The sequence below is a fragment of the Oncorhynchus tshawytscha genome, linkage group LG21, assembly GCF_018296145.1.
Source record: "Oncorhynchus tshawytscha isolate Ot180627B linkage group LG21, Otsh_v2.0, whole genome shotgun sequence".
Taxonomy (NCBI): Eukaryota; Metazoa; Chordata; class Actinopteri; order Salmoniformes; family Salmonidae; genus Oncorhynchus; species Oncorhynchus tshawytscha.
The window spans coordinates 4,627,098-4,649,968 of record NC_056449.1 but is presented as its reverse complement, the minus strand read 5'-3'; the positions used below and the strand labels follow the sequence as shown (position 1 = coordinate 4,649,968).

Below are 22,871 nucleotides of genomic sequence, written 5' to 3'. Positions count from 1 at the left end.
TAAAAGGTGAAGGAAGAAAATGTATGCTTTACCAGAGTGCACACAAGAGGTGCTTCACGGTAGAACTAGTTATATGGTTTGTTCTGGTCTCACAGATTTATGGGGCCCCTAAATTATGACGTCAGCAGACTTGGAGGTCCATTCAGCTCAGTGAATTAATACAGAGTTTCAAAGTCATATCATCTCCAACCGGTATGATTCAAATCCAAGACTAAAATGCATTCAGTAGATAGACTGTGAACAAAATGGTTAGATACCGTTTGTATGAAGGAGAGCATATGGGGAAGAATTGGCTACTGCTACTAAATGATGTGTGTATCTGCATTGTGCTGAGTATACAGCATATCTGTGGTGTCCGAGCAAAAGTCGTTTTTGGCCTAAATGGATTTCCATTTAGGCCAACTGTATTTTTTTTCTCCAGATATCCAGACACTGTTTTTTGGCATTCCAGATTGAACGGGTTCTGTGTAGTACACCGGTGAGCCAGCATTAGTCGCTGTTGCAATTCACACGCCCGCTAGCTATCTCCGCAGTGGAGCCTTGTAGCTAGTACGAGGAGTGTGTTTGATTTTTGCAATTGCAAGCCTCAATGGCGGATAGAGCGGGATAGGGGTTTTGCGGACAATAACATCTCGTTACTTCTCTATTTGTGGCGTGACTTGGTCCGCCGTATTTTCCCGTGCATCCTACGGAAGAGGGGACTCCGGTGCATGCAGCAAAGTTGCGGTAGTTGAGGTTTAAATCTGTCACTTATTTTAGGCCGATTTAACCTGGCTAACTGGCTGGCTAGCTAACGTTAGCTAAGTGCATCGGAGTTCCCAACAGAAATATATGCGAAGGAAGTTGCTCCTGCAATTCACAGTGGCTAACTAAATATGGGAGACTCTCTTGAACTGATTGGGAAGCGACTTCTGCTGCTCCTTAACGATGGCAGATCCGCAGCCGGATCCGAAGTGGAACAGGCCGCCTGGACTCGTGACTGGCTCCGGGGGACCGTCCGGGCGGTCAGCGTCATAGGGTTGGCCAGCCCAGGGGTAGAGGTGAGCGGAGGAGAGGCGACAACAACAACAGCAGCAGCTGCGGGGCTGACGGTCAGTGTTTTCATGTGAATAAAAACTACTGTTAGCTAGCTAACAAGCTGAACGCATGATTTAACTAGCTAGCTACGTATTTAACGAAACTGAAAAGAGAAAGCATACAAATAATTAATGGTCCGTTGTTTATGTTTAAGTTATGTGATCCAACTAACACATTGTGAATAGCGAAAGCTAGCCAATCGTGCCGCTGTGTTGCGCTTGCCAGATGGCCACTGTCCCCGTAATTTAGCCCGGGGATTTTGGGCCTTCGACAGATTTTTAACTTAGTTAGCTTGCTAGCCAACTTTAGCGTAGTCTCCAGAATGAAATTCATGTGCAATAGGCATAGCCTCATTAAAATGTGAACTTCGGTGTATTAGATTAGTTAGCCTCAAATGACAGAATGTAGATATGGATGGTGATAGAGCTAACGTTAGGCCTACATAGTTAGGTGTAATTTGTTGCGTGCATTGTCTTCAACGTCATGATACCAACTGCATATTTTTCACAAGTCATTTTTCGGAATTGCGTGACCCCTTATGTGTTCCTATCATTTCACTGATCAATGTGGATGATGTAGCTGGAAGATTCTGCGGTTGAGAGTATAAATACATCTGAAAAAGCTGTCTGACTTGATGATGCATCATATGATTGATGACAAGGCATGCCATCCATAACTAGAATTACAGAGGATAAATGATGTCAGGTGTCTTTTTTTGGTTGTTGTACCAAAGCAATGGTCAAAACCAGATTTTTAGAAAGGGACAGGTGTTGGTTGGAGTAGTTATTCAGCTTTCAAGGAAGTCTCCAGGACCATTTTTGGGAAATAGGCTTTTAAACTAGTGCCGATAGTAACTACAGACACCGCTCAGTGCTCTCCACTCCTGTTCTTGTTTCTCTTCGGAGGAGTTATGTTACTGTATGTAAATATGTCTGTATGATTTTGCTTTTGCATGGACTATGTGTTGATCATCATAATGTCTATATGCAATGTCTTATGTGCAGGTTATCTGGTCTTGGTAGGAGGGCATTCTTCAAATCACAGCACTTGTTTCTCCTCTCACAGAACCATACAGTTCAAATTCACAAGACTGTCCAAATTGGGCTTGTATGCTGAGTGAGTCAGCAAGTTTCACATTTAAAATGGACTTCTGCTGACAAATATATCTTGCCCCTGCCTTGAGACCTAAAGTAGAGCATTAGCCCATATAAATGCAATCCATTGTCACACTGAGTATGTTTACATGCACACTAATAATTTGATATTAAACTGATTATGGCTGTAGGCAGAGTATGGCATTAGTCATGTTAACACCTTACTCTGCTTATCTTAATCGGTGTACTAAGGTCATAATCGAAGTAAGCATACTCCGATTAAACCACCTTCAATCTTTAGAATAATTAGGGCATTTTAAATGCCTTAATGCACGTTACCATGGAGTATTACCAGGCTTCCTCCTTTTGCACGAGTGGTGTGAGTTCAGATAAACTCAAAGTATTTATCTTAGTTTGTATGTCAAAACTATTTTTATGTTTTTGAACTCAATCAAATAGTCTTCACAAAAATAACATAGTCTGTGGTAGAATGTTTATTTGAATGGTGATTTTCTGCATTTATCAAAGTCAGATCAAGTAGCCTGATAACCTCTCCCTCAATATCAACAAAACGAAAGAGATTATTGTGGACTACAGGAGACCGAAGGGGGAGCGTGCCCCCATCCTCATCGACCATGGCTGTAGTGGATCGGTTAAAAAAGCTTCAAGTTCCACATCCATCAGGACCTGAAATGGTCTTGCCACACCAACATTGTGGTGAAGAAGGTGCAACAGAGTTTCTACAACTTTAAATGGCTCAAATTCAGCATGCTTCCCACCCGGAACAGTTCATGGATAAATTGTGCCAATGTCTTTGGTCTTAGGCAAGTTTTTTTGGGGGCTGTTCTTGCGCAGCATTTTTCTCACGAGGCAAGCCAACATTTTTTTTTTTCACCTTTATTTAACCAGGTAGGCCAGTTAAAAACAAGTTCTCATTTACAACTGCGACCTGGCCAAGATAAAGCAAAGCAGTGCAACACAAACAACAACATAGAGTTACACATGGAATAAGCAAACGTACAGTAAGTAACACACTAGAAAAAATCTGTATACAGTGTGTGCAAATGAGATAAGATTAGGGAGGTAAGGCAATAAATAGCCCGTAGTGGCGAAGTAATTACAATTTAGCAATTAAACACTGGAGTGATAGATGTACAGCAGATGAATGTGCAAGTAGAGATACTGGGGTGCATAGGAGCAAATGGTTTTTATATATTTGCAATATGGGGATGAGGTAGTTGGATGGGCTATTTACAGATGGGCTATGTACAGGTGCAGTGATCTGTGAGCTGCTCTGACAGCTGATGCTTAAAGTTAGTGAGGGAAATATGAGTCTCCAGCTTCAGTGATTTTTGCAGTTTGTTCTAGTCATTGGCAGCAGAGAACTGGAAGGAAAGGCGGCCAAAGTAGGAATGGGCTTTTGGGGTGACCAGTAAAATATACCTGCTTGGGGGGTGGGTGCTGAGATAAGGTGGCGCTTTACCTAGCGAAGACTTATAGATGACCTGGAGCCAGTGGGTTTGGTGACGAATATGAAGCGAGGGCCAGTTAACGAGAGCATACAGGTCGCAGTGGTGGGTAGTATATGGGGCTATGCCCCTTTCGTCTGGGATTGGTTGACAGTAGGGATTCTTCAATGAGGTGTTTGTTCTCATTCAATGAGAGACTTGTTTTCATGCATATTTTTTTTATTTGAGAAATACTGCACCAAACATCTTAGTTAGGTGTAAAATTGCGTGACTACGGTCTCCTCTGGAAAAACATCAAAATTAATGGCAGATTTCTTGCGTTGTCTTAGATTAATTATGACTTTTGAAGAAGTGTATTCTGGCTATATCGTCTCAAGTTGGACAAAGTACTATTGCTTATTTTTTCTAGTTTCTCAATTGAAGGTCTTACGAGCACACTCGTTCGGGTTCGCCTAGCCAAGTTCAGCTAGGCGCCAGCTGAACCTCCAGGACATTGACTACACCCGGTGTCTAAGGCCAAGAAGATCATCAAGGACCTCAGTCACCCGAGCCCTCGACTGTTCACTCGGCTGCCATCCAACAGACAGAGACAGTACGGGTGCATCAAAGCCAAGACCGAGAGACTAAACACCTTCTATTACCAGGCCATCAGACAGCTGAACAGCCATCACTAGCTGTCCATCAGGCAACGCACACTCACTCACACAACACACACGCACCTCATGAACACACACATGCAGCCAACGCTGCTGTCCCATGTTATAGAGACATTGAACCACTGCTCACTTAATGTTTCACATTGTATTTTAAATAATGTGTCCCTGACAGTCTATTCTAATATTTCTGTTAGGTACATTTGTATTTTAGTTTCTGTTCATACACACCGCTTATTTATTTATACTGGATTTGTGATATAGCTCACTAATATACAGTGGGGCAAAAAAGTATTTAGTCAGCCACCAATTGTGCAAGTTCTCCCTCTTAAAAAGATGAGAGGCCTGTAATTTTCATCATAGGTACACTTCAACAATGACAGACAAAATGAGATTTTTTTTTTTCTCCAGAAAATTACATTGTAGGATTTTTAATGAATTTATCTGCACATTATGGTGGAAAATAAGCCAAAGCCTGGACGGGAACCCGATCGAACATCTCTGGAGAGACCTGAAAATAGCTGTGCAGCGACGCTCCACATCCAACCTGACAGAGCTTGAGAGGATCTGCAGAGATACAGTACCAGTCACAAGTTTGGATACCAACTCATTCCAGGGTTTTTATTTGGATTATTTTATACATTTGTAGAATACTAGTGAAGACATCAACTATGAAATAACACATGGAATAATGTAGTAACCAAAAAAGTGTTACATTTTGATTTGTTTGAGATTCTTCAAAGTAGCCACCCTTTGCCTTGACAGCTTTGCACACTCTTGGTGTTCTCTCAACCTGCTTTGAGGTAGTCACCTGAAATCTCAATTAACAGGTGTGCCTTGTTAATTTGTGGAATTTCTTTCCTTAATGTGTTTGATCCAATCAGTTGTGTTGTGACAAGATGGGGGTGGTATACAGAAGATAGCCCTATTTGGTAAAAGACCAAGTCCATATTATGGCAAGAACAGCTCAAATAAGCAAAGAGAAATGACAGTCCATCATTACTTTGACTGACCTTCATATCGTAATCTGGAAAATGCCAAGGACTTTGAAAGTTTCTTCAAGTGCAGTTGCAAAAACCATCAAGCACTATGATGAAACTGGCTCTCATGAGAACCGCCACAGGAAAGAAAGACCCAGAGTTACCTCTGCTGCAGAGGATAAGTTCATTAGTTAACTGTACCAAATATTGCAGCCAAAATAAATGCTTCACAGAGTTCAAGTAACAGACACATCTCAACATCAACTGTTCAGAGGAGACTGCGTGAATCAGGCCTTTATGGTTGATTTGCTGTAAAGAAACCACTACTAAAGGGCAGCAATAAGAAGAGACTTGCTCGTGTTTCTTGGCCCAAGCAATGGACGTTAGGCCGGTGGATATCTGTCCTTTGGTCAACCGCTGTGGTTCCAACTGCTGTGTCTTTTTGAGATGCAGAGTAGGTGAACGGATGATCTCCGCATGTGTGGTTCCCACCGTGAAGCATGGAGGTGTGATGGTGCTTTGCTGGTGACACTGTTTGGGATTTATTTAGAATTCAAGGCACACTTAACCAGCATGGCTACCACAGCATTCTACAGCGATACAACATCCCATCTGGTTTGGGTTTAGTGGAACTCTGATTTTTTTTAAAAACAGAACAATGACCCTAAACCAACCATCAGGCTGTTTAAGTCCTATTTGACCAAGGAGAGTGATATATTGCTTTATCATATGACCCGGGCTCCACAATCACCTGACCTCAACCCAAGATGGTTTGGGATGAGTTGGACCGCAGAGTGAAGGAAAAGCAGCCAACAAGTGCTCAGCATATGTGGGAACTCCTTCAAGAATGTTGGAAAAGCATTCCTCTTGAAGCTGGTTGAGAGAATGCCAGTTGTGTGCAAAGCTGTCATCAAGGCAAAGGGTGGCTACTTTTGAAGAATCTAAAATATATTTTGATTTGTTAACCTTTTTTAGTTGTTGGTTACTACATGATTCCAAATGTGTTATTTCGTAGTGTTGATGTCTTCACTATTCTACACTGTAGAAAATAGCAAGTTACTATCTTGTCTCACACTGTGCACCTGGCGACCTGGTTCGTGTGCCCGGCCCACCACAGGAGTTGCTGGTGCGCGATGAGACTAGGAAATCCCTACCGGCCAAACCCTCCCTAACCCGGACGACGCTAGGCCAATTGTGCATCGCCCCATGGACCTCCCGGTCGTGGCTGGCTGCGACAGAGCCTGGGCTCAAACGCAGAGTCTCTGGTGGCACAGCTAGCACTGCGATGCAGCGCCTTAGACCACTGCGCCACCTGGGAGGCTCTGTGTCAACTTTTGACTGGTTCTGTATAAATTTGCAAAAATGTCTACACCCCTGTTTTTGCTTTGTCATTATGGGGTATTGTGTGTAGAGGAGGGGGGAAAAACAATTTAATCAATTTTAGAATAAGGCTCTAACGTTACAAAATGTGGAAAGAGTCGGGGTCTGAATACTTTCCAAATGCACTATATATAGATTGCATCTTGATACTGCTACAGTGCTATTTGGGTTGTTCATTCTTGATTACTTGCTGTTTTGTTTTTTACAATATTCTTCTTTACATTTACATTGTTTGACTTGACTGCATTGTCAGATGCTAGTAACAAGCATTTCGCTGCACTGCTATAACGGCGCTATACGCAACCAATAAACTTTGATTTGATTTCAGATGTGTCCATGTAAACAGGATTATTAGAGAATTGTTCTTGCAAAGCATCTTAATGTTTAAATCAAACTATTATATTAGTCTGACTATTCACAATCGCATTGTGTGCATTTAACCATACTCACTGTAATCCTCCCATCAATAATGTCGCACTACGCTACTTATTGACAATGAGGGGTAAATGAGAAAGTGAGACCGTTTTTGAATTGTCTTGCCTATTTCTAATAATTGACTGCTCTTCCCGAGAAATGGCGCCTTGCCCAGACTTTGAGGAGTAGACGTGCTGTGTTTGAGTCATTAGTGCTGCCCGGGCTCTGCTGACTGTGTATGATCCTAACAAGGCCTGTCCTGCTGACTCTGTCCGTGGCTGCTCTTCTCCCATCAGTCCAATGTTGTCAGTGTTTTGTCTTACCTCTGTTCTTTTGAAAATATACTCCTAACATGACACTGAGCCTAAGTTAATATAGCTAGCCTTACAGAAATGGCACTACCCCCCCTGTCCTGTCCTGTAGGTGTTTGTGGAGTTTGAGGACTGTGCGTGGCGCAGGCGGTCCTGGGTACAGGTGTACGGGGAGGAGGTGAGAGCTGTACTGGTCGAGTCCTCCATCGTCTGGGCTAACCGCAGCAGTGACCCCAACCAGAACCACCCTGCAGCTGGAGGAGCCCCTGGGACAGCCTGGCCTGCCCTGGTGAGTAGCCACCTCTGGCTTAGGGTTTACTAAATAATGTTTGGACTGTAACACCGAGCCACGCCAGGGGTTTTCAATCCTCTCCTCTCTGACCCTGCAGAAGTTTCACAATATTGTTGTAGCCCTGAACTACCTCCCCTGATTCATCAATTGAAGGACTTGATGATTTGTTGACAAATGTAATCAGGTGTGCTAGCTCTGGGATAGTTAAAATGCATGGAACCACAGCTAAGCAACTAATCTGAACCAGTTGCCAACAGCATGCTGGGAGGTCACCTACAAACACATCTATTAGGTCATGGGCTGTAAAATGGGGTTAAAGTCCTGGTAGCAAATAATGGACCATAACAGATATTTATGTAGTTGGTGCTGTATATGAACTAATATACATTGGTTCCGAAGTGGCATTGTTTCCCGAAGTAAGAGCTGATTTGGAGAACCTCAAGCCTAACTTTTAGAACAACATAGTATTATAACGATTGATTTTAGTATTTGTAATTTTGGAATGTTTTCTTGGGGTGCTCTTAAGCTACTATTATATGCGTGTCTGGCATGGAGAAATAGGTACTACACTCTCCTTTTTAAGGTTAGTTCAGAGGGTGCATGTATGATGTATGTGACTCTCCTCTCACACTCCCTGAGGCACACCTGCAACTTGAAGTGAGGCCAGGCCAGCTTGTGGAAATGCAATTGTCCCAGCAAGGGATGTCTGGAGGACCTGTTACCGTTACATAAGAAGACAACCTGCTGCTCCTCTCAGTAGAAAAACAGCTCAACGGGCTCCCTCGTGCTTTGCCAGAGGATAAGATTAGAGATCATTCTCCAGCCACTCCACCAATTAACAGAGGTGGCAGAGTAGCTTAGTGGTTAGAGCGTTGGACTAGTAAACGAAAGGTTGCACGATCGAATCCCCGAGCCGACAAGGCAACAATCTGTTGTTCTGCCCCTGAACAGTTAACCCGCTGTTCCTAGGGAATAGAGAATTTGTTCTTAACTGACTTGCCTAGTTAAATAAAGGTGGGGGGAAAAAATAATAAAAAAGATAGGAATGCTCGCCTACATAATATTGTTCAGAGTTTGTGGTTCTTTTCCTAACGATGTTCCTCTTTGCCCGCTAGGCGTTCCGGTCTCTAGTGGACCGTGTGGGTTTGGGTTCCCTGGTCCCTGTGGAATTCTTCGGGAACCGAACCCTCGACTTCCTCCCTGACGGGAATTCACTCCAGAGATTTGAGGTGGGTTTACTCAAGGTTGTGTGTGTCAACTTTCATTTGAAGTGTGTGTGTGTGTGTGTGGTATCACTCTGTGAATTTTGTCTTGCTCTGTAGGTAGAGAAAGACGTGGGACACTCTCTCCTGCTGGAGCAGCCATCTCTGCAGGCTGCGGTGTCCAGCTGGCACAGTGACTTTGAGCTGCAGGAGATCCTCAGGAAGGGTGAGTCTTTGTTAGACTTATCTCTGGAATGAATGGAAACCTATTGTGCTGTGTACTTTGACTTTCCTCCTGCCTTTTCATTGCTCACCCATGTTTTCCTACACTGCAGTTCTCAATACTGGCCTTCTCAAACCTCTTCTCTTACCGTCTTCTTACTTTTCACTCCCTCCATAATATCCTTCTGGCGCGCTACTCCACGGGTCTTTGAGCCTTGTCCTGTTGGTTGTGTTGTCTCTCCAGGCTCCTACACAATCCAGGGCAGGAGGGTTCAGGTTTACCAGTGTGAGTTTGACGAGCATTGGGCCCTGGGCCTGGTCTCTCGGCACGACCCCAACTCCCACATCATGGAGATTACCATGGACCAGGTACACACACACACACACACACACACACCTTTCGTAGTACCTTTTTAGATGTTAGGTAATATGGAGGAGGTATTGACAGCTGTTAGCTAAGTGTTATTATTGTGTTCTAGGAAGAGGAGACCCAGGTGGTGGATCCTCGGGTAATGCACGTAATACTAGCTGAAGATCGATTTGATGAGGTAAGTTGGATAAAGTATGCACTCCTATTCCTCCCTCCCTTGCTTTTTTTTCTAAAATACTTGTGCTTTTGTTGGTCGACTTGTTTGAGTTTGCATTTTCCTCATCCTTTTTACATGGCTCCTTCCTCTCCGCGGTCAGAACGGGAGGAATGCTCGGCGGAGGAAGGAGAGCGATGGCGTGAAGGGCGAGAGCGGCCGTAGACGGAGGACATCATCGGAAGGCGAGGAGGACGTGACTCTGAAGCGTTTTAAGGGGGCGGGAGAGGGAGCAGCGGAGGGACAGAACGGGAGCGGCTCCACCAAGGGGATGGTGACGTGGGGTGAGGAGGTAGCAACCGGAGGAGAAGACGGAGTGGGTGGAGGAGGCAGAGTGAACAGCACTACCAACAATAACAGCAGTTCCTCTGAAGTCACACAAGGTCACGCCACCCCGAACAGCATTTCCTCCCACATGGACCAATCAAAAGCTCCGCCGCGGTACCCCAAGGAAAACGGACGCTCCCTCTCCACACAGGACAGACAGGGGTCTGCTGACTCGACCACTACAGTCACCCCCACCCCACCCCCTCAAACCAGCCCCCTCCCCATTCTCCAACACTTCCTTCCCCTCTCTGGGCCAGATGCCCAGCCTGGTCCCTGGAGCTCCGGCCTCCAAGCCTTCCCCAGCAGCCCTGATCACAGAGAGCGAGGAGCCATCCCAGTCTACCTACCCCAAGACGGCTGCCCTGGTGTCCCCCGGCCCGGTGACCATCTCGTCCCCATCGCAGGGCAGTGCCCCCAGCGTGGCCCTCGCTGCTCCCCTGTGCTTCAGCCCCAAACTAAGCGCCTGGACAGGACCACCCAACCAGACGGAGGTGAATTAGTAACACTTAACGTGACTTTACTCTTAACCTGTGTAGTAACACTGTAATTACTAACTATAATTGTTTTCACTAATATGCTATTTCCTTATCCTGCTTCTTTAGGGCTCTAAGCCCATCCTGGCTGCGGCTGGGTTCCGGCTGCCTCAGTCCAAGCCTGCTGGTGCTTCTGTGTTCGGAGAGGTAAGCTCCCAGACCAACGGTTCCTCCAACACAGCGTCAGTCTCCCAGGACACCCCCGGACCCTTCGGCTTTTCCTTCAGAGGCGCCAAGAACAACGAAGCCCAACCGCAGCAGCAAGACCAGAACTTATTCTTCCAGTGTATGAGTCAGAAGACTGGCCAGAACCCTGGTGGTTCTAATCAGAACCAGACTTCAGGCCTGGGTCAGAGCCAGGCTAAAGACACCAACTACTTCACAGCAGTGTCAGAGAGCTTGAGTAAGGAGCCTCCTAGCCTGTTCAAGCCCTCCGCCTCCACAGAGGGACTCAAAAAGACTGTTCTAGCCCCCGCTTCAACTGGCCTGTTTGGCTCAGCTACAGCTCATCTCAAAGAGCAGTCCAAAGTGCCTGAGACCCAGCCGGCAGGCAACGGAGTGCTCAACAAGCCTTTCGGAGGGGACAAGCTCTCGTCTTCCTTCAGCGGCGGCTCTGGGGGGATGAGGAGCTCTGTTCTGGGAATGGCTGCGATCGGCACCCCCCTGGCTCCGGCTTCTGGATCTCTGGGTGGTGCTAACAGGAGTGGCACTAACGGTGGCGCGGTGGGTGGCTTCAGCACCAAGACAGACAGCCACCAGAACCTGTTCCTCCAGGGCTCCAAGGAGCCTTCCAACCCCTTCCTGGCCTATGGGGAGAAGCTCTCCCACAGCCCCTTTAGTGGCAAACCATCCCCCCTGGAGCCTGAGACACTGGGCCCTGCCACCGCCTCGGAGAGCAAACCCAACCTATTTACAATGTCCGAGCCGCCCAAGGGCATCCTGTCTTCCCCCTTCGCCTCCCTCTCAGGCGCCGCTGCCTCCAGTTCTTCCTCCCCAGCCCCAGGACCTGCCTTCATACAGAGGCCCCAGTCTGATGCCCCCTCCAAGCCCAGGGAGGGCGCCTCCACAGGGGAACAGGGCTCCTCGGCTGAGGGTGGGTCTCTGGATGACCGGCCCAGCTCCACCTCGGGCTACCCCATGTTTGGGAGCGCTGTCCCTGGGGGGAGTGGTGAGGATGCGCCCATGCCATTTGACCAGGGCCAGGCCCAGAAGTTTGCCCTGGAGGAGCGAGGCCAGGTATCTAAACGTGACTCTGACTCCAGCGATAACAGCGACCTGTCAGACCTGAGTGAGACTGAGGAGGGGCTGGAGAGAGGGCAGGTCCCTGGGGGCCTCCCGGGGCCCGTCAAGGAGGGAGCCATGCTACTGCAGAAGGGTAAAGGCCCCGGGGTAGCCAAGAGCCGGCCACGCAACAAGCCCTTCAAAGGTAAGACCTGGAGCCTCGGGATAGGGCTCTGATAATAAAGTATTCCTACAGTACGTCAATGCGTTTCCCAATCATTCGTAACATTTTATTCGTCAATGTTGAGGCAAGTTAGATTGTGGTTAGGGTCATGAAACATTAGCAAGATTGATGGTAAAGAAAAGTTGCTGACCAACTCTTCCCTAATGATTCCATTATCCTTTCCTACACTCTTTGATGAATAGGTTGTCATTGCGTTGTTTTGTATCGCTTCATATCCTAATTATAACTCTTCGGTCTTTCCTTTTTCTCCAGTGGGCCAGTCAGTGCTGAAGGACGTGACTAAGGTGCGTCGTCTGAAGCAATCAGGAGAGTCGTTCCTGCAGGACGGCTCCTGTATCAACGTGGCGCCCCACCTCCACAAGTGTCGCGAGTGTCGCATGGAGCGCTACAGGAAGTACCGGGAGCAGGAGCCTGACGACGACGACCCCAACGTGGCCTGCCGCTTCTTCCACTTTCGCAGGTACCGTCTGTGTACCAAAGACTGTGTGTTTTCCCGCGTGTGTGCGTGTCCAAGCACTGTGTGTGTGTGAGAAATGGCGATGGTGTGTATCCTCTTACAAGGAATGCGAAGACGAATATTGGTCATTTCATCAACCTCATTTAGAATCCAACATGTTCTACGCGTCCTCCACTACTCTGTCCTCTGACCTTTGCCTCCTAACCAGGCTGGCGTTCACGCGTAAGGGCATCCTGCGTGTGGAGGGCTTCCTGAGCCCCCAGCAAAGCGATGCCATGGCCATGGGGCTGTGGCTTCCCTCGCCGTCCGTACAGGAGGGCCTGGACCTGGACACCTCAAAGTACATCCTGGCCAACGTGGGAGACCAGTTCTGTCAGCTCGTCATGTCTGAGAAGGAGGCCATGATGATGGTCGAGCCTCACCGTGAGTGCTCTTAGTCTGCGTCCAAAATGGCACCCTGTTCCCTTAATAGTGCAATACTTTTGACCCAGGCCCAATCTGTCGGTGTCCTACAGAGAAAGTGGCGTGGAAGCGGGCGGTGCGCGGCGTCAGGGAGATGTGTGATGTGTGTGAGACCACTCTCTTCAACATCCACTGGGTCTGCAGGAAGTGTGGCTTCGGGGTGTGTCTGGACTGCTACCGGCAACGGAGGAACCGCCCTCTGGAGGGTGAGAGTCATAGAATTCCATATAGAATCCAGAGAACATACAGAATGTGTGAGATTCAACTAGGGTGGCAAAATTCCGGTCACTTTCCCGAAATCTCTTCGGTTTTCCAGATATCCTGGATGGAAGATTCCTGGAATTCCAAGGGAATAAGCAGAAAATCTGAGAATACTCCCAACTAGGATTTCTGAAATACTGGGGAACGTTGGGGGAAGTTACCAGAATTTTGCCACCATAGACTCAACACACAGGGGCGGGCTGGGGTAACATTGAGTGGTCTTTCAGTGATGTTTGTTTTTGTTTTGAAGTAGTAAACATATAGCTGCTGCTAAATTGTTAAGAAAGAATTGGTATAAGATGTACTTTATTGTACATTAACTTACAGGGAATGGACATTTTTGTATTTATGAACAACCCAACCCCCACTGTATACCCAGAGTGGCTGGAAGCAATGGGTCAGCTGCAGTGCAGAGCCCCTTTATAAATGACCCTTCCTGTTTTTGTCTCTCAGAGGTGGATGAGGGGCCTGATGACGAGGTGTTCTCCTGGTTGAAGTGTGTCAAAGGCCAGAGACACGAGCCCCAGAGCCTCATGCCCACACAGATCATACCTGGAACAGGTAACATGGAGCAGGATACGTGTAGAAGCCTAGGGCCCAAATGGACCCCTAAGCACTTGTGGATGTCAGAGAGGATTTGACAGTTGTAAGCAATATGGTAACAGCTCCACCTTGCCCTCTGATAGGCTAAGTAGAATGTTCACCACATTCCTTATACCAATCAAATCCTCATATAGGATTGGGCCTAGAACTGGGGCCTGGAGTCTTTCCTGCTCATGTCACATGGTCTGGACAAACTCCCAGCCCTAACTATACCATCCAATTATTATGTTGTGTATTTCCATAAGAGTTGTCCCATATTGACATTTCAGTCTCTCTCCCTCAGCTCTCTATAACATAGGGGATATGGTGCACTCAGCCCGGGGCAAATGGGGCATCAAGGCAAACTGCCCCTGCACCAGCCGGCACCACAGGCCCCTAGTGCGCCATAGTGCCCCCAACGGCATCTCACAGGTACTGCACCACCCCTTTTTTTAATGTCAAACCAAGATCAATATTTTACATTTCTACCATCCACATATGGTTTTCACTTGTTTTGCATATTGCTTGTCAAGGGCTTCATTAGAATGCAGTAAAATGTTCCTTATTGTTGTCCCAGCAGTCTGCAGTGTCCTCCAGCATAGGGAGCAGTGGTAGTGGACCAATCACAGGTGGTGGGGGGCCAGCGGGTTCAACCACTCCTAAACCCGAGGGGGGGGAGACAACAGTGGTCAAAACACAGCCTACATCCAGCACAACGCCATCCGAGGCGGCAGGAGGAGGGGTTGATACTAACTCCACCAACAGTACCAGTGGCCCCCCTAACTCTGCCCAGACCACCACCCCCAAGGACCCCCGCCCTTCCACAGGTGAGGGCAACTCCACCGCCCTGCACTGGCTGGCAGACCTGGCCACTCAGAAAGCCAAGGTGGAGGACACTAAAGGTGAGGACTAAAGGTCTCTTTCAATCCTAACTCATATTCTCAATGATACTCTCTAAATGTATCGTACATGTGTTTAGATTTCACCATCTCTAACCATCGTCTCCTCTCCACACCTCTAGACTCTGGGTTGCTGCGCTCGGCGATGGGCCGGGACACGCGTTCTCCCTTCGGCCTTGACTCGTTCAGCGCCCTGTCCAAGCCTTCGTCGTCCTCCTCTTCCTCCTCCAGTCCTAAACTGTTCAACAGCCTGCTGTTGGGCTCCAGCAACACCCAGCCCAAACCAGAGGGCTCCAGCCTCCGAGACCTGCTCAACTCTGGCCCCGGGAGGCTCCCCCAGGCCCCCGGAGACACTGGAATACCCTTCCCCTCAGTCTTCTCCACCTCAGCCGCTGTGAGTGTCTTTCAGCTTTCCTCAGTTAGCTAGGAGAATTCAGATAATTTCAGAATGCTCAAATGTAGAATGTCAGAGTGCCAAGATATGGATCCTTCCATAATGCCTACATATGTCATTATGTCATTACATTACAGGGGACCATTCCAGAATTCTTAGATTCTACACAGTTCTAGGTTGTGTCCCAAATGACACCGTTCCCTATATAGTGCACTGCTTTTGATCAGAGCCCTATGGGAGCCCTAGACTGCAGGTCTAACCCCTCCTCCCTCTCTCAGGGGGACAAGATGAAGGGCAGCCTGCCTAACTTCCTGGACCATATCATTGCCTCGGTGGTGGAGACCAAGAAGGCGGAGGGCCGTCGTACGGGCGAGGGAGGCAGCGAGCTGGGCGGGGTGGGCCGCAGGGACGGGGTGATGGGCCTCAGCGTGCTGGACCCCCACACCTCCCACTCCTGGCTCTGTGACGGACGCCTGCTCTGCCTGCAGGATCCCTCCAACACCAACAACTGGAAGATCTTCAGAGAGTGCTGGAAACAGGGCCAGGTGAGAGAGACCTCTCTGTGGGGTAGAAAGGCGATAAATACTTTTTTTAAATACAAATATTTTATAAAAAATATGTGCTCACCAAGAGTAGTTCTAAGGCGGTGTGAGTAAAATGGTGGTGTGGAAGATGGAAATGGACTGAGAGAGTATTTGGGGATGAAGTTTGGAAGAGGGAGATGATGATTCTGTTTGAACCCTTTCCCTCCTCTCTCCAGCCGGTGCTGGTGTCTGGTATCCATAAGCGTCTGAAGGGGGGTCTGTGGCGACCTGAGGCCTTCAGTGAGGAGTTTGGGGACCAGGATGTTGACCTGGTCAACTGTCGGAACTGTGCCATCATTTCTGACGTCAAGGTCCGTGACTTCTGGGACGGCTTCCAGGTCATCTCCAGTAAGTAACGGGATCGTTCATTCAGCCATTCGTTCATCCATTTATTTGTTATTTCATTCGTTCATCTCGCCTTATCTCTCTCTCTCCCCAGAGCGTCTGAAGGGTAGTGATGGTCAGCCCATGGTTCTGAAGCTGAAGGACTGGCCTCCCGGAGAAGACTTCAGAGACATGATGCCTACACGCTTTGATGATCTGATGGAGAACCTGCCCCTCCCAGAGTACACAAAGCGAGACGGCCGTCTGAACCTGGCCTCCCGCCTGCCCAACTTCTTTGTCAGGCCAGACCTGGGGCCTAAGATGTACAATGCCTACGGTGAGAGAGGCGGCAGAGATGGAGAATATGCAAGATTAGTAATGAGCCCATTTACTCTTTTAAAGGGATATCAGTCTCTGATCTCTGTTTCTATTTCCTCCTTTTATATTCTCTTTTTACACCTCTTCCCTCTTGATACTTTCCATGCTTCCTTCTAATACACCTTTTCACCCACCCCTTTCTCTCACACCTTCCATCTCTCTCTCCATCCCTCCCACTCTCAGGTCTGATCGAGACCGAAGACCGGAGTGTTGGCACTACCAACCTGCATCTGGACGTGTCTGATGCCGTCAACGTCATGGTGTACGTGGGCATTCCCGAGGGAGAGGGGGAACACGTCAAGGGTGAGTAGGACCGACACACACTCTCACACAGTGAAGCAGAACTTAATACACACACACTCACAGCAACACTGACTCATTCCAGCGTTGACGTACATCCCACTCAACCACGTGTCAAACACAAGGCCCGTGACACGTTTCAATCCGGCACACACAATGATTTGGGTTTTTAATTCATTTTGGCCCGTTTCCATTCCGTCCGCGCTGCACTACAATTCCCAGCAAGCACGGCCATTGGCAGTGCATTGCCACACACATCCACCCACGAGTCAGCCAGTGTGCTGTATCATATTACATTTGCAGCAGCCCAACTGTTTTCCTTAATGGCAATGACTGAAAATGTAAAAAAAATGTTGGAGGCTAAATGTTGATGCCAAGTTTCGGTTCCAACAGGTCATTGCTGTACTACAGGAAATGTCATTTTTGTTGTCAAAATGATTAGGTAAAGGATTTACATGCTAATATAAATTTGTACTAAAGGACACAAGGCCTATAAATGAATCAACAGTTGAGTCATCTACTTTATGAAATTACACAGTCCGACTTGCACGCATCGGTGTGTTCAACGTCAATTGCGCTGCTTTACATGTCTCATTTATAGCGTGTAGGGGAGGGAAAGTACACAGACACATACATGCCAAAAGTCCCAGGCTACTAAAATGTAGCCCGGCTTTGTTTTTTTTAAAGCTTGGCAATGAATAACCAACAAACTTGCAACAAAACACCATGCAAAGGGGAAACATGTAGGCCTATTACAGCAACATTTGAGCAGTAGCCTGCAATACATTTCATGTGCAACATACAGCGATGCCGCTATCAACCGCACTGGTGATCCATGCAGCGCGAAACATTTAAACCGTGTTTTAAGTGTAAATGTTACAACAACCTAGTGAACCGACCTTATGTTATTTGCAGTTTAAAAAACAAAACGTTTTGGTTAGGGTCGCAGCATATTATGCATAGCAGCAAAGGTTAGACAAATATTATTTCTTTAGTTTTATTTGTTAAAATGTTATACAGCATCCTATGTAAGTTAAGTGGTCATTTATAAAAGGGTATATTTAAAAAATAAAAATAAAACAATTGCCAGTTTGGGTCGCAGTTGTATGCAGTTGGTCTGGGCCTGCGAATTCCTTGACTTTTTTCAATATGGCCCGTGCGGTAATTGAGTTCGACACCCCTGCACTTAATGTAACCTTCAGCATGGCTAGCAATTAGCACAAGTGTGTATTGGCATGGTAGCAATTACAAGTGTCCATTTAGCACTGAGTGGTATGTTTCAGTAATGCACTACGCACACTGACATTACCACTTTCCTCCAGCAACACTCATAAAAGATTCATAGTTTTTTTGTGAGGTAAATAAAAGATGGTCCTTGGATCTTTGTCCTTGAACAGACATGTTTTCAATTCCATTGACTGCTGCGTGGTATTTTTCAGCAGTTTTATTATGACAGGTTAAAACACCTTACATCTAAAGCAGCATTTCCCAAACTCTGACCTCGGGACCCCAAGGGGTGCATGTTTTAGGTTTTTGCCCTAACACTACACAGCGGATTTAAATTATCAAAGCTTGATGATTAGTTGATTATTTGAATTGGCTGTGCCGTGCTAGGGCAAAAACCAAAACATGCACCTCTTTGGGTGCCGAGGACAGAAATTGGGGAAACCCTGGTCTAAAGAGTATATATAAAATTTTAAAAAACATTGCAAAATCTTTCAAAAAATATGTTAACTGTTAACCACATGGGCTCCGAAATGACCCGCTCATGTACAATTGGATTTGAAAGGCGCTCCAAAGTTTCCTATAGGAAAGTCGATAGGTTCACACAAAGATCAAACGCCCTCTACTGTCCCATTCAGCATTTCCAGTTTCTGGAAACTAAGGACAGGAAGCCATTCCTCAGCATTGAGGCAGAATAATGGTCTTCAGTCACTCCTATAGACTTTCCTAGGTTTCCCACCCTGCTGTATATTACTAGAGGCCTCTGACTAGAGTATAACTTTATTCATCCCAACTTGGGACATTGTTATATCAACACTAGCATCATTAATGATTAGAAGGACTAGACGAGGAACAATGACATACACATCATAAATGCATATTAAGGCACCTGCACCTTAGTAGAGACCCATTAAAAAAAAAAAAGCGTAACAAATGCTGTTTTCTGTCCTACTCTGGTGAAACAAGCCCAACGAGTCTAACCCAGCCCCCCTCCCCATGCATCAATGGACAGGACCCTGGTAAGGCCCTTTAATGGGTCTCACGTGTTGATTGTGGTCAAATTTCTCATTCACAGAGACGGATATCGCTGGATGTAAAGGTCTGTGCATTTTTATAACGTCACCTCCTTAGCATGCCTTTTTTTCTTGACTAACTTCTCCCTTCTCTCTTTCTCCCACTCCCCCATCCTCATGTCCTCTCCCTGTGCGGTTGGGGCCAGAACACTACTGTGGCTCATCTGTCTGTTTGTGGTTTATTTGTGGTCTGAGTGGAGTCTGCCTGCGGTCTTCCCTCCAGTGTAGAGCAGTAATGCTCTGATAGTCAGCCAAACTGTGTTTTTTAAAACCTTTTAACACAACTTTTATGCTGTTTTTATTTTCATGCTGTTAGATGTTAGTCTTTCCTTGCATTACATCTTCTGTTATCTGGGACAACTGGTGTTCTGGCCTTGACTGGGGAAGGCCAGATGTATGAAGGTGTAGGTACTGTCTGTATCCCTGCACAGGTTCACTGACTCTCAAGGAGAGAAAAGAACAGCAACTTGCTAGCTGCCCGTCTTTTGGAGTCACATTCCCTGACTGATATCTCTTCCTAGAGGAGAGATGCGGGGGGAGAGATTATAAAATAAATTGATTAGTAAATGATGAGCAACTCTGATTGCATCCCAAATGGTACCCATTTTGACAAAAGTAGTGTATTGCAGAAGGAATAGGGTGCCATTTGGAACCTCTGTGTTGTGGTTGAACCCAGAGCTGCCACTAGCCAACAATGATGTCATAACAGGGAGATTCCATTTCCCCCTGCCAGCCGAGCACCCCTCTGATTGTGGATGACTGATGATGAATCAGCACTTCACCTAGGCTTGTGTCTCAAATGACACCCTGTTCCTCCTGTAGTGTGCTACTTTTGACTAGGGGCCACAAGGTTATGGTCAGAAGATGGTGTACTGCATAGGGGAATAGGTAAAGGGTGTCGTTTGAGATGGCGCCTTGTGATTCCGACGTAGTGAATGAGCACTTGTATAGATTAGAAGGATTGTAGTGTTTTCCCTCCTGTGTCTACAACTGTAGGATGTGAAGGTGTGCAGTACTTCTGTGCTTTGTGATGTTTAGTGTTGCACTTCTTCTTTCCTACATCATTCCCTTTGAACATGGACTCTGTCAGTGACTGACCGGTGCTGGAGTTTGCTCATCCCTGTCTCTCTCTGTGTGTGTGGTCCCGCAGAGGTGATGAGCACCATCGAGGAGGGTGACGTAGACGAGATGACCAAGAGGAGGGTGTACGAGGCCAAGGAGAAGCCCGGGGCACTGTGGCACATCTACGCTGCCAAGGACGCAGAGAAGATCCGGGAGCTGCTCCGCAAGGTCAGGGTTCACCATCACCACATTCCTTGAAATGTCAATAGGCACATTAATTTTCTTTCAATGCATTATTTCAGGAAAGAATCTAAAATGGTGGCTGGACTTCTTTAGTTCTACTGTTCCCATGATAAAATCAGTCTCAAATGGCACCCTATTACCTATACAGGTGTGCTACGTTTGGGCCAATAGGGCTCTGATGAAAAGTAATGCACTATATAGGTATTAGGGTGCCATTTTGGATGTAGACATTGTCTCTCTGATATACCATGCCATGTTACTATGATTTACCATATTACTTATTATCCTTTGACTGTGGTAGGTGGGTGAGGAGCAGGGCCAGGAGAACCCTCCGGACCACGACCCTATCCATGACCAGAGCTGGTACCTGGACGGGGTGCTGCGCAGGAGGCTGTACGAGGAGTACGGCGTGCAGGGCTGGGCCATCGTACAGTTCCTGGGAGATGCTGTCTTCATCCCCGCCGGGGCTCCCCACCAGGTACTAGGGGAGACACTGGACGTACCAGTCGAGGTTTAGAATGAGACTTTTTGTGTTGTTTAATGGTTAACATAGGGGCATAGCGTACCCTTATGTTATCCCTTTTTAGCTATATGATGTCTATACTCTTGCTTTTCTTTTCATTCACACATTCTCTGTCTCGCCAACTCGCACTCTCAAACAGACAAATCACACACTCACCTCTTTATCCTCTCTCATGTGCCCCCAAGGTGCATAACCTGTACAGCTGTATCAAGGTGGCAGAGGACTTTGTGTCCCCTGAGCATGTGAAGCACTGTTTCAGACTGACCCAGGAGTTCAGACACCTATCCACCACACACTCCAACCACGAGGACAAGCTGCAGGTACACTTCGGTCGCCTCCCAAATGGCACCCTATTCACTATGTAGTGCACTAGTTTTGACTCTGGTCAAAAGTAGAGCACTTATAACTGACTCCACTATAGTATAGGCCAATTATTTGAGAGAACGAATGAAGGATTGAGTCGATTGATCAATCAGCTAAAACAATCAGTAACATATTGTGGTACAATTGCAATTCTGACGGGAATTTTGATCTCTGTTCTCTAGGTAAAGAACATCATCTACCATGCTGTAAAGGACGCTGTGGGAACACTGAGGGCCCACGAACCCAAGCTAGCACGCTCTTAGTGCCCGCTAAACACACACACACACAAGCTGCAGTTATAGAGTAGAGGTCTCAGTGTGCAGAGAGAGGCACGGTGATGTGCTCACAACTCTCTTATTTTGTGTGTGTGTGTGTGGGGGGGGGGGTTCTATAGTCAGCGCTTGGATGAAGGCAGTACTACATCATCGCTGTTACACGACATGCTCTACACGTCTTAGTTGTTTTCCAATTCACTTCTGATTAACTCTGTATTTAAGGTCAGTGTGTCCTGTTTGTGTGTGTGGAAGAGGAGAGCATGTGACGTGAGGCGGTTCAGCATCTGTGTAGCGTCTGACTAGATGTGAGCACTGGGCTATGTTTCCTTTTGCGACAACCATTGATATTATTATTCTTCCTTAGAAGAGAGGGTTCACTTGTTTTTAGATATTTTTTTGTTGAAGTTTTAATCTTTAGTGGTGGAATTGAGACTTGTGCAAGTAACAAGCATCAAAGTGAACTAGACCAAAGTTTTTTTTATTTTTAGTTGTCTTATGTTTAATTAAAAGCAAGGACTTGTTAAACATGTTTTATTTTATACACCGGAGGATAATTCAGAGTATTGGCTTTTTGAATGCTTGACAGAGAGTGGCTTAGAGAAATGTCTCCATTTATTTGGTCATCTTTGTTGTCCCAAGGTTTGCATGGATGAACTGCAGACTTCAAAACGTTGTAAAAGAATCACGATTCCAACTGAACAGAAACTACTGGCCGTTAAACAGTGTATCAATATATATGTTGATGATCTTAGCAGTCTTGTTTGATTTTTCAGAATAAAGTTCACAACAGATAAAATGTACTGGTCATTTCAGGTGATTTCTACAACTTTATTGTGTGCCATTGGACTCAATTGTTGAACAACTGTTACATGTCTTCACATTGTAACGTGTATGTATCAGGTGCTAAAGACTATGGAAACAATATGTCCATATAACGCACCAGCATGATTTAGCTCATTAAAAAAAAAATGTTTTTGCAGTTCCACTCCACATGTTTTGGATGGATTTTTACGCATGCTGCAGCAGTGGCTTAGATCGCTAGACCATCCTAGGCCACCACCCATTGTTCTTATGCCTCCTGACTCACCTGCACGAGTCTAAATTTGAAAGTGATAACAGCAATAAGGCAGACAGTCTCTTATATCCTTCCAAATGAAGTCTAGAGAACCAGCCACTACTTAATGGCAAATCCTGTGTATTCACATGCTAGTTATAGGTTGTGGTACTAATTCAATTACCAAACCCCAAACGGATGTTGTATTACATAATGCCATAGAACTATCTTGTGCAAAGATTATTGCACACAATACCCTGCCATATTTTTTACGAGGGAATGAATGAAGACAGACTTGTGGCAGTTGCCTCGTGCCTACAGCAGGCCAACCCTGTTCCTGGAGAGCTACCCACCCCTGTAGGTTTTTGCTCCAACCCCAGTTATAACTAATCTAAATCAGTTTATCAACC

At 46.5% G+C, this 22,871-nt stretch overlaps 1 protein-coding gene across 1 annotated transcript; it reads left to right on the top strand.

The window, feature by feature from the left end:
* Positions 1-503: 503 nt before the first annotated feature.
* LOC112220739 (lysine-specific demethylase 3B) lies at positions 504-22,207 on the top strand. Its single transcript, XM_024382600.2, is given in 24 exon segments — positions 504-1,091; positions 7,491-7,667; positions 8,786-8,899; positions 8,993-9,098; positions 9,339-9,463; positions 9,574-9,642; positions 9,782-10,335; positions 10,337-10,496; positions 10,608-11,964; positions 12,256-12,463; positions 12,669-12,883; positions 12,976-13,128; positions 13,637-13,744; positions 14,070-14,197; positions 14,343-14,667; positions 14,787-15,058; positions 15,337-15,603; positions 15,819-15,990; positions 16,082-16,303; positions 16,528-16,647; positions 20,092-20,231; positions 20,548-20,724; positions 20,955-21,089; positions 21,315-22,207. Coding segments are annotated over 24 exon segments (5,601 nt in total). The 5' UTR covers positions 504-875; the 3' UTR covers positions 21,396-22,207.
* The last annotated feature ends 664 nt before the right edge of the window (positions 22,208-22,871 follow it).